Source organism: Danio rerio, chromosome 16, assembly GCF_049306965.1.
Source record: "Danio rerio strain Tuebingen ecotype United States chromosome 16, GRCz12tu, whole genome shotgun sequence".
Lineage (NCBI taxonomy): Eukaryota > Metazoa > Chordata > Actinopteri > Cypriniformes > Danionidae > Danio > Danio rerio.
Window position 1 is genome coordinate 51,110,359 of NC_133191.1, and position 13,628 is coordinate 51,123,986.

General features: G+C 34.0%; 1 protein-coding gene across 2 annotated transcripts; it reads right to left on the reverse strand.

The window, feature by feature from the left end:
• Positions 1-1,677: 1,677 nt before the first annotated feature.
• Positions 1,678-7,314, reverse strand: tmem176l.2 (transmembrane protein 176l.2). Of its 2 annotated transcripts, XM_073924391.1 has the most exons (8): positions 7,257-7,300; positions 6,440-6,469; positions 5,965-6,199; positions 3,412-3,528; positions 3,261-3,317; positions 2,274-2,474; positions 2,073-2,192; positions 1,678-1,987 (listed from the first exon to the last, which is right to left on the reverse strand). In XM_073924391.1, the coding sequence occupies exons 3-8, from the start codon at positions 6,136-6,138 to the stop codon at positions 1,931-1,933; spliced, it is 726 nt and encodes a 241-aa protein (XP_073780492.1). In that variant the 5' UTR covers positions 6,139-6,199; positions 6,440-6,469; positions 7,257-7,300; the 3' UTR covers positions 1,678-1,930. The 2 variants fall into 2 exon arrangements, with proteins under 2 accessions (XP_073780492.1, NP_001373295.1); NM_001386366.1 differs by lacking the exon at positions 6,440-6,469 and having other exon boundaries at positions 7,257-7,314.
• Positions 7,315-13,628: the final 6,314 nt, after the last annotated feature.

Below are 13,628 nucleotides of genomic sequence, written 5' to 3' on the forward strand. Positions count from 1 at the left end.
TATTCAGTCATTCATTTTCTTTTCGGCTTAGTCCCTTTATTATTCAGGGGTTGCCACAGTGGAATGAACCACCAGTCAGATACACTATAAAAAGCAATTTTTTTTGCTCTACTAAAAAAATGTGTAAACCTATTGTGTAAATTTGACAATTCGTCATTGGAAATGTTGTAACTTGGAAGTGTTAAGTAATGCACATACACTCACCGGCCACAGTCCAACTGTTTGGTTACTCACACACATGGCAACAACTCAATGCATTTAGGCATGTATACATGGTCAAGACAATCTTCTGCAGTTTAAACCGACCATCAGAATGGGAAGAGAAAAGTGATTTAAGTGACTTTGAACTTGGCATGGTTGTTGGTGCCAGACTGGCTGGTCTGAGTATTTCAGAAACTGCTAATCTACTGGGATTTTCACACACAACCATCTCTAGAGTGTACAGAGAATGGAGAAAAAGAGAAAATATCCAGTGAGCGGCAGTTCTGAGGGCGCAAATGTCTTGTTGATGCCAGAGGTCAGAGGAGAATGGCCAGACTGGTTTCCCCTGATAGAAAGGCAACAGTAACTCAAATAACCACTCGTTACAACTGAGGTCTGCAGAAGAGCATTTTTGAACACACAACATGTTCAACCTTGAAGCAGATGGGCTACAGCAGCAGAAGACCACACCAGGTGCCACTCCTGTCATTCCAACTGGAAACTAAGGCTACAATTCACACAGGCTCTCCAAAATTAGACAATAGAAGATTGGAGAAATTTTGCCTGATCTGATGAGTCTCGATTTCTACTGCGACATTCGGATGGTAGGGTCAGAATTTGACATCAGCAACATGAAAGCATGGATCCATCCTGCCTTGTATCAATGGTTCAGGCTGCTGGTGGTGGTGTAATGGTGCGGGGGATATTTTCTTGGCACACTTTGGGTCCATTAGTACCAACTGAGCATCATGTCAATGACACAGCCTACCTGAGTATTGTTTCTGACCATGTCCATCCCTTTATGGCCACAGTGTACCCATCTTCTGAAGACTACTTCCAGCAGTATAACGCATCATGTCATAAATCCTGAATCATCTCAGACTGGTTTCTTGAACATGACAATGAGTTCACTGTACACAAATGGCCTCCACAGTCACCAGAACTCAGTCCATTAGAGTGCCTTTGTAATGTGGTGAAACAGGAGATCTGCATCATGGATGTTCAGCCGACAAATCTGCAACAACTGTGTGATGCTCTCATGTCAATACGGACCAAAATCTCTGAGGAATATTTCCAGTACCTTGTTGAATCTGTCACGAAGGATTAAGGCAGTTCTGAAGGCAAAAGGGGGTCCAACCTTGTACTAGTATACCAAATAAAGTGGCCGGTGAGTGTAGTTCATTGTTTGCTCACATTTACTTGTGGCTTTTTATAGCTTTTTTTGTTTTGTTTTGATTTATCAAAGGATTTTATTTTGTAATGGATTACATACCTTTCCTTTTTAAACCGATTTAAAGTTTCTCAGTTTAGGATCATTTGGATTGATCAAAATGGCTAATTTCACGGCTGGACATTTGGCTGACAGTGACAACTGCTCTGAAATGCTTGCAAACCCCCTTTACATAAAATAATTTGTGAAATACATATTTGCTCACTGGCAAACATAACAAGGACGTTGTAAAAAAATACATCACAATTGCTCAAGCCATTTATTTATATAATTATAAGAAAGCAGCCCAAAGTATTAACAAAATTGAAAAGACACTGAAATGCGCACAGATCTTTGTTTATACAGAAAGAGAGACAGATCAGTGGTAACACCACTTTTATAAAAAGCAAAATATGTGTAATTAATCTCATTTAATCAGTAAAGTAATCTGCATTTTAGTAGAATATGACATTCGCAAAGAATATAAAATAACTACGATTATTTTGTGTGCTCATTTTATCATGCAGCACCAGCAATGTCATCATCCAGAAGTGGCTTTCCATGTTCTAGATCCTCCTGTAAATCCCACACAAAAAAATAACATAAACACACAGAAATAATCAAGATCACAGCGGATTGAACAGTGTGTTTGATGCATTACCTTTGCATTCTCGGTTTTCTTGCACAGAGTTTTCAAAGTCAAAACACAGAGACTGATGGCCACGCAGAGCTGAAGCACCGACAGCACGATCATCATGATATCCAGACCTCCGCAGATCATCTACACATGGGAAAAGATCACGTGTGTCAGCTTATTAAAAGGAAATTTTAATAAAATCATATTCTTAAAAAAAATCCTTACCTTATTGAGATTGTTGTAGTACTCACAGATCACCTGTCTCTGGCTCTCTTCAGGGGTCGGTGTTCTACTCTCATAAGATTGATAATAATAATAAGATCGACAGTATTGATCATGACCATATGAAAGGTCTTTTGCATACAACACAATAGCAGCGATGGCCAGTCCAGCGCTGATCATGTTTAATAGCATTCCTATGATCAGCTGTAAAACACAAATATAACGTTAGACATAGTAAAGAGTACTAAATAAGGCTATCATGATTGTCAATGATGAGACACTTTTATCATACACCTTCCAATTGTTACCATCAAGTCATCGATATTGTGTTGCTAGATGTGTAAGAAATAGGACAAAATGATCATTTATACCTTTAGCAATTACGTTTTTTAATTTCTCCTCTCTCAGTAGTATTTGATGACCAGTAAACTGGATATTTATGTAGATTATGACCATGTTTTTATATGATTTATTTACATAAATGCCAAATGTGGAATTTCAGATGTGTTGGCATGGGTTTCCTTTGGGTGCTTTGGTTTCCCCTACAGTCCAAAGACATGCTCTATAGGTGAGTTGAATAAACTAAATTGGCCATAGTGTATGTGTGTGTGAATGAGAGTGTGTATGGGTGTTTCCCAGTACTGGGTTGCAACTGGAAGAGTAAAGCATATGTTGGATAAGTTGGGGATTCATTCCTCTGTGGTGACCTCTGACAAATCAGGGACTAAGCCGAAGGAAAATGAATGAATGAAATATGTTGATGTACTTCCAATTAAATATTGAGTAGGGGCGGGGCTTTATTTTTGCTCTTCATTCCATCGTAGCAAACTAACAGTAAAGGGGGCGCGGTTACAAATATAATATAGGTGTAAAAATTGTATAATTGAACAAAATTAAAATTACCTATGAATTTTGATCTTTTTTTACAGTGCAAATGTAGAAAATATGTGTGTAAAAAGAGACTGAAATGTCAAATTCTTCTAAACTTACCAGACAAGAAGAGGGAAACTTCGCTACAAGAATACAGACAACGCCAATTCCAAGGACCTAACAGACAACAGCAAAGAAACTTAAACCTTTTTTAAAACAAATATCTATGTGTTCACTTATTAAACTAGACCTAATGAGACCCAAGTCTTACCACACCACCAATCCAAAAGGGTCCCTGGCCCATGTAAAACATGTTTTCATAATATCCAAGGCACATTAACAAAGTCCCCATTGCAATATTGAGGACGCCAATGATCATCTGCACAATCTATGAAACAACAAAATGAGAATTTAGTCAACAGTATGCACAATGACATAGGGTCAATCAAAAGTATTTTATTTGTGATTTTGCATTCACTTATTGATATTTATAGCATATATATAAACAATGTTCGGTGTCACTTTATTTTGATGGTCCCTTTACCACATTTTGTTGAATTTAAGTTACATTGCACCTACATGCCAGCTAGTTTTTTATAATAAGTTAAATGTCTGTTGAAGGAGCAGTATCAGCACATATTAAGCAGACAGTCTACTAATACTCAACTGAGAAGTAGTTGGCATGTGGTTTAAACGCAACTTTTAGTCCACAAAATGTGCAATAGAGACCATCAAAATAAAGTCTTACCCAATGTTCTTTTCTTTTTTGTAACATTAAGGTATCTTAAAATACAGCTGAAATTATCACTTGTAAACTCTTTCTCTGGATTTATAATAAATGTTTTTTTTTTATTCTATACAATGTCATTTAAACATTTGTTTAGCAAGAAATCATAATAATAATAATAATAATAGTTTTACAGTATGGTGAGCTCTGCTCTGACATGCAAGGGCGTAGATTTGCTTTTGATATTGGTGGGGAAGGACAGCGCAAATTCAGTTTCGCACTTTTAAACACATGGATAAAGACTTTAAACACTTAATAATACAAATATCAATTAATGAACGCAGTGGCTATTTGCACTAAGTGTAAATAGCCCGCCTTGTTGGCAGAGGCTATTTACAGTAACTCCGCCAACAGTAGGTTTAACCAAGGTCAAAACTGTTTTGCAGATATGACAGAAATGAAGTCAAACTTTAATCAGTGAATCTTGTAATGCTTTTATTAATGGAGTTATTTAATCCTCTGTTTTAATTCAGTTACTGTTGCTGTACAGTTTTATTTCTTGTTCTTTTCTTCAGTGATTGTGCTTGTCTACAGTAGGTGTTCATCAGTGTCAGAATTCACTCGTTTGGTCATTCACTCTGTTTAGTAGACTATACTATGGTGAGATTTCAGACACTGATTACTTTCTCGAAAACAAAGGTTAGGTCTGTTACAGTTATTTTCTATATTTTGTCCATTTTGAGCTGTTAAACATTTGACAGGGTTTTCACTGTAGATTGTACAGACTTTTACTGTTAAAATCATGGACTTTTTTTACAGATTATACTGTATATATAATAGATATATAATATATAATAGAATATTCTATTTTGTGCTCACGTTAAAGCAGTTGTTCTGGCTAAAATATTTGTGTATGTAAAATGTTAATTTAAAGGTTACTGATGTAACTGTATACGCAGACAACATGTTGAAACAACAAAAAAAAGTAAGTAAGTTAAATTATACTCCTAAGTAGCACTTAATGAGCAAGTTGTTTCGATTAATCAAATATATTAAGTTCAATTCACTCAAAGACTATAAAAAGTCACACAAACTCAAACTATTTGAGTTAGTAGAACTGTTTTAGAAAATTGAGTTCATGCAACTCAATCAATTTAATTATGTTGAACATTTTGGTCTACAGTGTAGTGTAAATACCATGTTTTAGCTAAATGGCATAAACCAAATAATAAAATCTAGTTAATCAAGTCCTATAGTGCAGTGTATGAATACTTTTTAGTGTAAATAGCATACTTTTAGTAACACTGCAATAGCATCTACCTTCTATAAACACTAAAAGTTTAAATGGCATACACTTTCTATAAGCACTAAGTGCAAAAAGCATCTACCATACTTTATGTTGCTATATTGTGCAGCATCTGATGCTGTTTCAACTTAGTGTAAATATCATCTCTTGCTTAATAAAGCACGTCCTGTGCTGCAAAATTCAATTTGCTGCAATCTGACTTTGAGGAGGGATGAATGTTCAGAAATTTAGAGAGGCATGTGATGCAATTCAACCATTATATCCCTATTGTCTATTTTATATGTCTATGTGTTTAACCCTTTGAGCACATGTAGATTTCTAAGAGTTGACAGAGCATTATTTTTTTTTAAGGCGATTAAATTATTGGTGGGAACATTTCGGTAATTGCTGGATATTAGCGGGGACACGTCCCCTCTGACCATGCCAATTCTACACCCTTGCTGACATGCACTTTCCCTTTGGGGTCTAAATTAAACTAAAACTAAACTACACATAACATGTTTATATTGATTTTACACGGAATGTTTTTCTTGACCCTAAATTACAATATTTTTATTTGATATTACAAATATTAACATTTTACTCAAACCCCCCATTAATAAAGTCAGTAATCTCTTAATTTAAAAAAGTTGTCCACAGGTAAAACCAAAGTACAACTAAGCTGAAACATTACTGAATGTTGTAAAAATATTTTTAATCACCTCACACCTTTTGCATTGTATTTTAAAATAAATCAATCTAAAGTAACCTTAAAGACAAAACAAAAAAACTAGACAATATCAGAAACTGACCCCGAGACCAATGTGGATGTTCGCCAGCTCTCCGATCATAATCCGAGACACAGAGCACACTGGACTGTAGCACAGATAACCCAGAATCTGGCACAGTACGGGCCATTTACTCTTTGGGTTTGAGTTGACCATGACAATCGTCAAACCTTCGTCCTGAGATATGGTCAGAGGCATGTTGTAGACAGGTGTGATGAACTTCCCACAGGTAACAACCGCCGAATCTCCCGTTTCTTTACTGCAAGAAACAATTTTAAGTACAACAAATGGTCATTTTTGCAGCAGGGCCATCTCTGTATATTTATTATACCAGAAGAAAACAGTAACACTTTCAAAAAGAATCAAAGTTAAGCATTTTAACTATTATGATAGCATGTAAATCCCATATTAACTAATTTAATTGATTATTAAAATCATAATTGCAGAATTAAACGATTTAGTTCACCCAAGAATTAATATTCACTCGTTATTTACTCACTCTCAAGTAGTTCCAAACTTTTATTAGTTTCTGTTGAAACACAAATGAAGATATTTTGAAGAATGTTGTAAATCAATAGCCATTCACATCGATAGTAGGAAACAACATTCAGACCCTTAGCCAGCATTTTAAAAGGAGTGGCTACATTTTTGTCAAAGAGCTTTTCATACAATTTAATGTTTAAAAAAATGTGTTTATTTACAAATGTGCATTTAAAATGTAAAAATAATGTATTAAGATTAGAATTTTAAATTAAACCTTTTGAATAAAGAAAAATAATATTTTTTTTAATTGCTAATTTATTATCATCCATCATTAAAAAAAACTATTAGGAATCTGTTGTAAACTTTTTAAATTCAAAAGCCTCTAGGCAAACAACAAACTGGCCAGCTCATTTCCTTACTCCGAATTTGTCCATTTAAATAATAATTAATAATTACATTTGTCTTAAAGCTTTCTTCTATCGGTTATTTTCAACAATTTATAATGACATACTGTCAAAAATCTGACAAATGAGCTCACGAATGGGCCAAATCTGGACTTTTTCTGACATTTCCCAGACTTCAAAATATCTTCTTTTGTGTTCAACAGAAGTGTAAATTATGACAGTTTTTTATTTTAGGCTGAACTACCCCTTTAACATTTGAAATCTCCGTAACTTCCTATGAATTTTATAGAAAGTTTGTGCAACAGTCCTAATGTATTATTTATGAACCACAGGTTTTTTCATCACTCTTAACATCGTTGTCCTATTTTGCTCAGTTTTGTGAAAAATGTAGTTTATCATCTTTAAAACAAAGTGTTAGGTTAAACTCACCTTTTATGGCACGTCTGTATGGCACGTCTCAGTCGGTCCACAGTGAATATGACATGACTCTGCTTTTGTTTTATTGCCTATTTTTTGAAGGAGTGGTCTCAGTTTTTCCCAGCAATAGATTCTTTGTAAATATAAATAGACGAGGGGTCAAATGTCCACGACCTGAATTGCTGTTTTGTGTGCTGAACGCAACTTTTATCATCACAGCACAATATTAAGAGTAATTCTTCAACTACAGGCACTTTTATTTCCTTTGATCATACATCCAAAAATATATAGAATTTTGTTCAAAATCCTCTTTCTTAGTCAAACTAACTATAATAAACCTACTTTAAAATAAATTACCTTTCTATTATATTTTCCCATATTATTCAACGTCCTTTTAGGGCTCAAAATCACTGTTTTCACCTTGCCGCACACCCAGAGTTTTAAACTTCAACAATGAAAATAACATTTTAAAATATTATCTGGTATCTATTAATGTATCTTAATTAAGCACTAGTGAAATAATTTAAATATTTTATAATTATTAATGTGAGACTGTTATCAATATAACTTTTTATAGAAAATATAGCTGTCGCACAGTATCAGTGTCATTTCCACCACAACACTGTCGTGTTGCTTTAGAAAGTTTGTGTGAAAGACTATTTCGGTGGTTTCCATGAAAGTGAATAGTGCCATCTGAGAACATCTTCAAGATGGAGGGAATTTAATTTTTTTATCAACAACACTTGAAGCAAAATCAAGATAAATATTGCTTGATAAGGAAAAAAAATATCTACATCATTTCCAAACAAGTTGTACATTCAAAAATGTTTTTATAAAACCAAACAAAATTAAGGTGAATAAGAGTGTTTTGTATACATGAAAGGTTAGTAGCAATACAAAGCTAATCGCTGAAGCTATTTTTTATTTTTTCACAATAAACTGTTGAAATGTCATTTCCTGCACTGTCATTCCCATCACCACACACATTTTTTAACAAATATTTTAAAAGTTCTCATCACACATTAAAAGTGTATTCCCAATGTATAAGTTCATGCTCTATTTAATAAACAAAGTCAGTTTATTTATTTTCTAATAAGCTCTTAACCAAAATAATATTTAATTTTAGAGTGTGACAGGTGTTCAATTCAGCATACAACTGATTTATTTCATTGACAAATGTATAATTATTATATATTGTGGAAAGATTGGTTAAACTAGATACAAAAATGATCTCAGACAATGTTGGACTACCATAATTTAATTCATTTTGAAAAAAAAAAAGTTGTATAATAAGATGTGGTGTAATTTGTTTAGTTCACGATGAAAAAATGTTCCTCTTCTTATCTACGTTTGTCCTCTTACAGATCTTAAAACTAGACATATTGTTTAAACTTATGAGGCTATGTTACGTTCATTTTGAACAAGTTTTAAAAGAAGGCTAAAAGTGCCCAAAGTTGAAGAATGGCTCTTAAATATTTTCTACAGCAGCGGTTCTCAAAGTTTTTTCATCAAGTACCACCTCAGAAAAAAATAATCTCTCCAAGTACCCCCAAAATGAGCAGCATTGAAATACAGTAGCGTAGTAGGCCCAGTAAAGCAGCTACAACTCTGCAAATTAAAAAAAAAATGTGGCAGATTACCTCAGAAATATAGGCTATATGTCATATATGGCATATTATATACATCTATTTTAATAAATTCTGAAATGTGTGTAGCATGTACATGGCATATTTCATTCCTCTGCGTACCACTAGAAGGAAGCCTGCGTACCACTAGTGTACACGTACCACAGTTTGAGAACCACTGATCTACAGTATGTACAGTACAATAAACATTTTGGAAATGTCGTTTTTGTGTATGTTTTCTGAACATTATAAAACAAGTAGCATATAAGCAACATTATACTGTTGGACATTTTATTGTTTCTTTGTGGTAACTTACTGCCAGCCACAAGTTACCTCAACTTACATGCAAATGTGTTTTACAGTAGCAGGGCCCTGTTGCAATTTCATTTTTGTTTTTAAAGAAAATAGCCTTAACGCAAATTCTTTATATGGTAAAATCCTCTTTACAGCATTTCAATTTTACAGTAGGACAATTTTTACGCTAGTTTTGTTGTAATTCATTTACATTTTACACTAGCAGTACAAAACCTTTATTTTTAGTATTTATTATCAGAGTTGGGTGTAATGTGTTTCACAGCATTAATGCGTTACTGTATTCTAATTACATTTTGGGGGAACACAACAATGTATCAGATCACTTTTTAAATTTGTGTAATCTGATTACAGTTCCTAAAGTCAGTGTAATTGCGTCTTATGTTACAATTACAGTTTTTAGAAGAAAAAAAAAGCTTATTTTATATCACATTTTCTAAGTCAATGTCAGGTAATAAGCATGCGCTTTTAAATTGCTGGAGAACGTGAGCTGAAATGGTTGCCGTCGTGAGTGGCTGCTTCTTTAAGTGAAAATGCAGATATCAGTTTGATTTCATGGAATGATAAAACAAAAACATGTTAAATGCTGTCTATGTCCACTCTCTAAAGAACTTTTAACTTGACCAGTAACTTGTTCAAGCACTTAAACAGAAAGCATTCTAGGAAAATACTCACCAAGGAGGACACCGGCGCCCAAAACTCGGCGGCCCAACTCAGCCTAAACAGGTTAAATTGGATTTTTGTGCAGGATCAGGAGTGAAGATATTTTCTGAATGTGAAGTGAAGTGTAGCTGCTTATGGGGCTGTTCACATATTGCGCGTGCTCGCATTTTACAGGCGCACCAGTTAAAAACCGCGACCGGTTAGCTTGATATTTTAAAACGTAAGTATTTTACGTTTTGCCAATTTAGTGGCTAATTCATACGAATTCGCACGAGTTCAGTCGTATGAAATTGTACGATTTTATAAAGGAGGCGTGGCACCTAACCCCACCCCTAAACTCAACTGTCATTGGAGGATGAGCAAATCGTACTAAATTGTACGAATTAGATCTTACGAAATCATACGAGTTACCCACTAAATCGAAAAGTTACGAATTGCCGTGAGATTGTGATGGACAAGCACACAACACCCAAATACTGCCATGCTTTTTTATATGGATGTCAGTAATTACAGGTATCCAGTTTTCTTTTAAATGTCTTATTTTGTGTTAACAAAACGGCAAACAAGTTTGAAACAAGTGAATGATGAGAGTGTTTTAAGTTTTGGGTGAACTCTTTAAATATTTTAAGTATGTCAAGCTGATGTGATCAACCCATTTTAATATTTTTAAGTGAATATTAAACTACTTCATTTTGTATTTTATAGATATATTTAATTTTTAAAAAGTAACTACAAAGTAAAGTAATTAGTAATGTGACTACTTTTTACATTAAGTGATTACTAATGTTATCAGATTACAATTTTCCAGACAGTAATTTGTACTCTATTACTTTTTTAAAGTAAATTACCCAACACTGTTTCTTATTAAATTTAAGCTATATTAAATATTTAAAATATTATATTAAATCTAAACAAGTGACTAGTTTTTTTATATCAACTGTCTTTTCTCTTGATTACTTTGATCACAGTAGAACATCGCAAACTCCAAATATTCAGTAAGTTGCTGTAAAAGTTTTAAAATGACCCAAAATGCAGTGCATTCAATTGTAAAGAATGTACGTGGAATTTTGTTGACCGTTTTTGCAGTAAATAACTCTAGAGTTGCCACATCCAAGTGAAGTAGACCAAATGAGCCTCAAATCTAGACATCATGTCGAGATCAAAAGAGATTAAAAAACGAATGAGATTCAGGTATGAGTTTGTTATTTCAGGTATTGATGACTAGCCAGAGATGGGTAATAATATAGTACAAACACTTTGTTATTAAGTATATTTTTCTGGTATTAGTATTTGTTTTTCTGACAACTTTTTACTTTTACTCCTTACATTTTTAACCCGGCTTGTTAGTTTTGATTTATAATGTGTATTTCACATGTACCAATTAAAGTTTTAGATGGCTAATGAGACAGAAGGAGTCGATGAGGTAAACATGACTGAAGCTGCCTTGTTTACACCGGTTAATAAGATGTGCTTTAGTTGAAAAAGTAGAAAACAAGTAGGTCATAAAATAGGTTATTTGTTATATTATAGAAAAATAATACATAAAAAATCTATTAACAAAGCAAAAGTAAGTGTTAAATCAGGGACATTTATTATTTGTAAAGATATAAGCCTACAGAATAATTCTTGAAGAGTCTATAAACATGAATGGCAGCTGTTGTTCTTGATCTAAAAGCAGCAAAACTACATTCTGAATGCTGAGTTTGTGTCAAGCTGATGATACACAGGACACTAAGGGCGATGTTCCTTGGCTACTCTTCTACTGAAAATATAGAAACCACATTTTTACATCAAAATTAAAATGCAGGTTATAAATGTTTCAATATGATTTGAGGTCTTGTTACCACAGCACAGGAGGGGGTAATGGATACTTTGAGGCCATTTACTTTTACTTGAGTAAAAAAAGTGTAGTCAGTACTTCAAATTTTCCCAGAGGCATTTTAAACATGAGTCTCTGTACTTCTTGAATAAAGGATGTGTGTTCTTTTGCCACCTCTGTGAACAACCCCCTCTTTACTGGAAATCCACAGAATGAGGAAATGATCCCACACACATTCAGTCCTTCCTTAAACTATTGTTTTTTTTTGTGATTACGCGCCCTCTAAAGGTGGGAATTACACACTGCGCCTTTAAAAGTACATTGTGAATGTGTGATTATGAAGTAATTGAGGATATTATAGGTCTATGTAAGGCTAAAGTTTAAATTGATTCTTTTCCTTGAATGATTTACTGACATCACAGTACAAAACAGCGTTTTCAGCATTATTCCTAAAATACTCTAAAAAATGCTGGGTTCCTCACAATCGCTCTGTTGGGACAACATGAAGGATTTAAGTTTGAAAGATTTAAGTGGATTGCACATAAAACAATTAAGTTGTCACAAAAAACTCTAGAATTGTTGTTGCAGCTCATTTTAAATAGGTAGATTGAATAGTTATTTTTTGAGTGCTTATTACATCATAAAATGAAGGAAAGGTTAACATTTACATTTAGTAATTTAGCAGACACTTTTATCCAAAGCGACTTACAAAGGAGGACAAGAAAGCAATTTACACAACTATAAGAGCAACAATGAATAAGTGCTGTAGACAAGTTTCATGTGTGTAAGGTCTAAGAAGGTTCTCGAGGAAGTGTGTAAATTACTTTCCCCCTCTAAAATCCTTCTAAAAACATCAATCTCCAGGCATTCACAGACATCTGATGCCAGAGACGGTCTTGTTCTTTTATGTTTTATTATAAGCTGTTGCTTTATTGACAATACAATAGTGATTAAAATGATTAAGTTCTTATATGTTTATTTAAGCCACAACAAAGCAACAGAATATCCAGTAAAACCTTAGAGATGTGCATTTACTTTACATAAATAAATCAGCATGGCATAGAGGGTGAATAGCTATAGGTGAATTTGGGTGAGCTAAACTGACTGTAGTGTATGAGGTCATGTCTGAATGAGGGAGTGTATGGGTGTTTCCCAGTACTGGGTTGCAGCTGTGTTATTTGCCATTTTACATGTTAAATCTTATAAAATTAATTCCTTTCTATGTAAACTGCCAGTTTGGGTGTAGATTGTACCGGTTTTCAACCAGTTTTGAGAAGACTAATTGCTGTGTAATGTTTTATTTTTATAAGTTTTGATAAGACTGCTAAAAGTAAACTCAGCCTTGGTAAGAATTTGTGTGTGTGTGTGTGTGTGTGTGTGTGTGTGTGTGTGTGTGTACATGTTTTTGTGACATATCAGGACACAAATCTCTATAATGACATGGGTATGACACAGGTATTACAAAAAAAGGTGAAATATGAGAACATTGGTGACGTCCTCATTTCTCATAAAGCTTATAAATCCCACAGGATGAGTTTTTTTTTTGAGAGTAAACCCGTTATAGTTGGGTATAGGGTAGTGTGGTATGAGGGCAATAAGGTTTGAACAGTATAAAATGAATGGAAACCGTAATGTACCCCTATATGTTTGTGTGTATGCGTGCGTGCATGCGTGTGTGTGTGTGTGTGTGTGTGTGTGTGTGTGTGACTGTGTATGTGTGTGTGTTATATTCATTTTTAGATCATTTCACAGGTCTGGGGTCAGCTCTGAAGTTGTTGTCTGATGTTTGGATGCTTGAGATATTGTACACACGCACATGGACATTTTCTAGAGTTTTAACCAATCAGGTTAGTGAGTGTTAAAGCTGGCTTCTGCTGATGAAACTGCAAACTATCTTCATTAAACTTTCTTTAATTGAATCTCTGACTCCCGCTCTTTGTCATCTGACAGACTTGCTTTAAACGG

Excerpts from the sequence above, each read along its gene's own strand:
- tmem176l.2 (NM_001386366.1), bottom strand. The coding sequence starts at position 6,138 with ATGCCTCTGACCATATCTCAGGACGAAGGTTTGACGATTGTCATGGTC. Across the intron at positions 3,529-5,964 it reads ACATCCACATTGGTCTCGGG|ATTGTGCAGATGATCATTGG; the intron begins GTCAGTTTCTGA and ends GTTGTTTCATAG. Across the intron at positions 3,318-3,411 it reads CCTTTTGGATTGGTGGTGTG|GTCCTTGGAATTGGCGTTGT; the intron begins GTAAGACTTGGG and ends GTTGTCTGTTAG.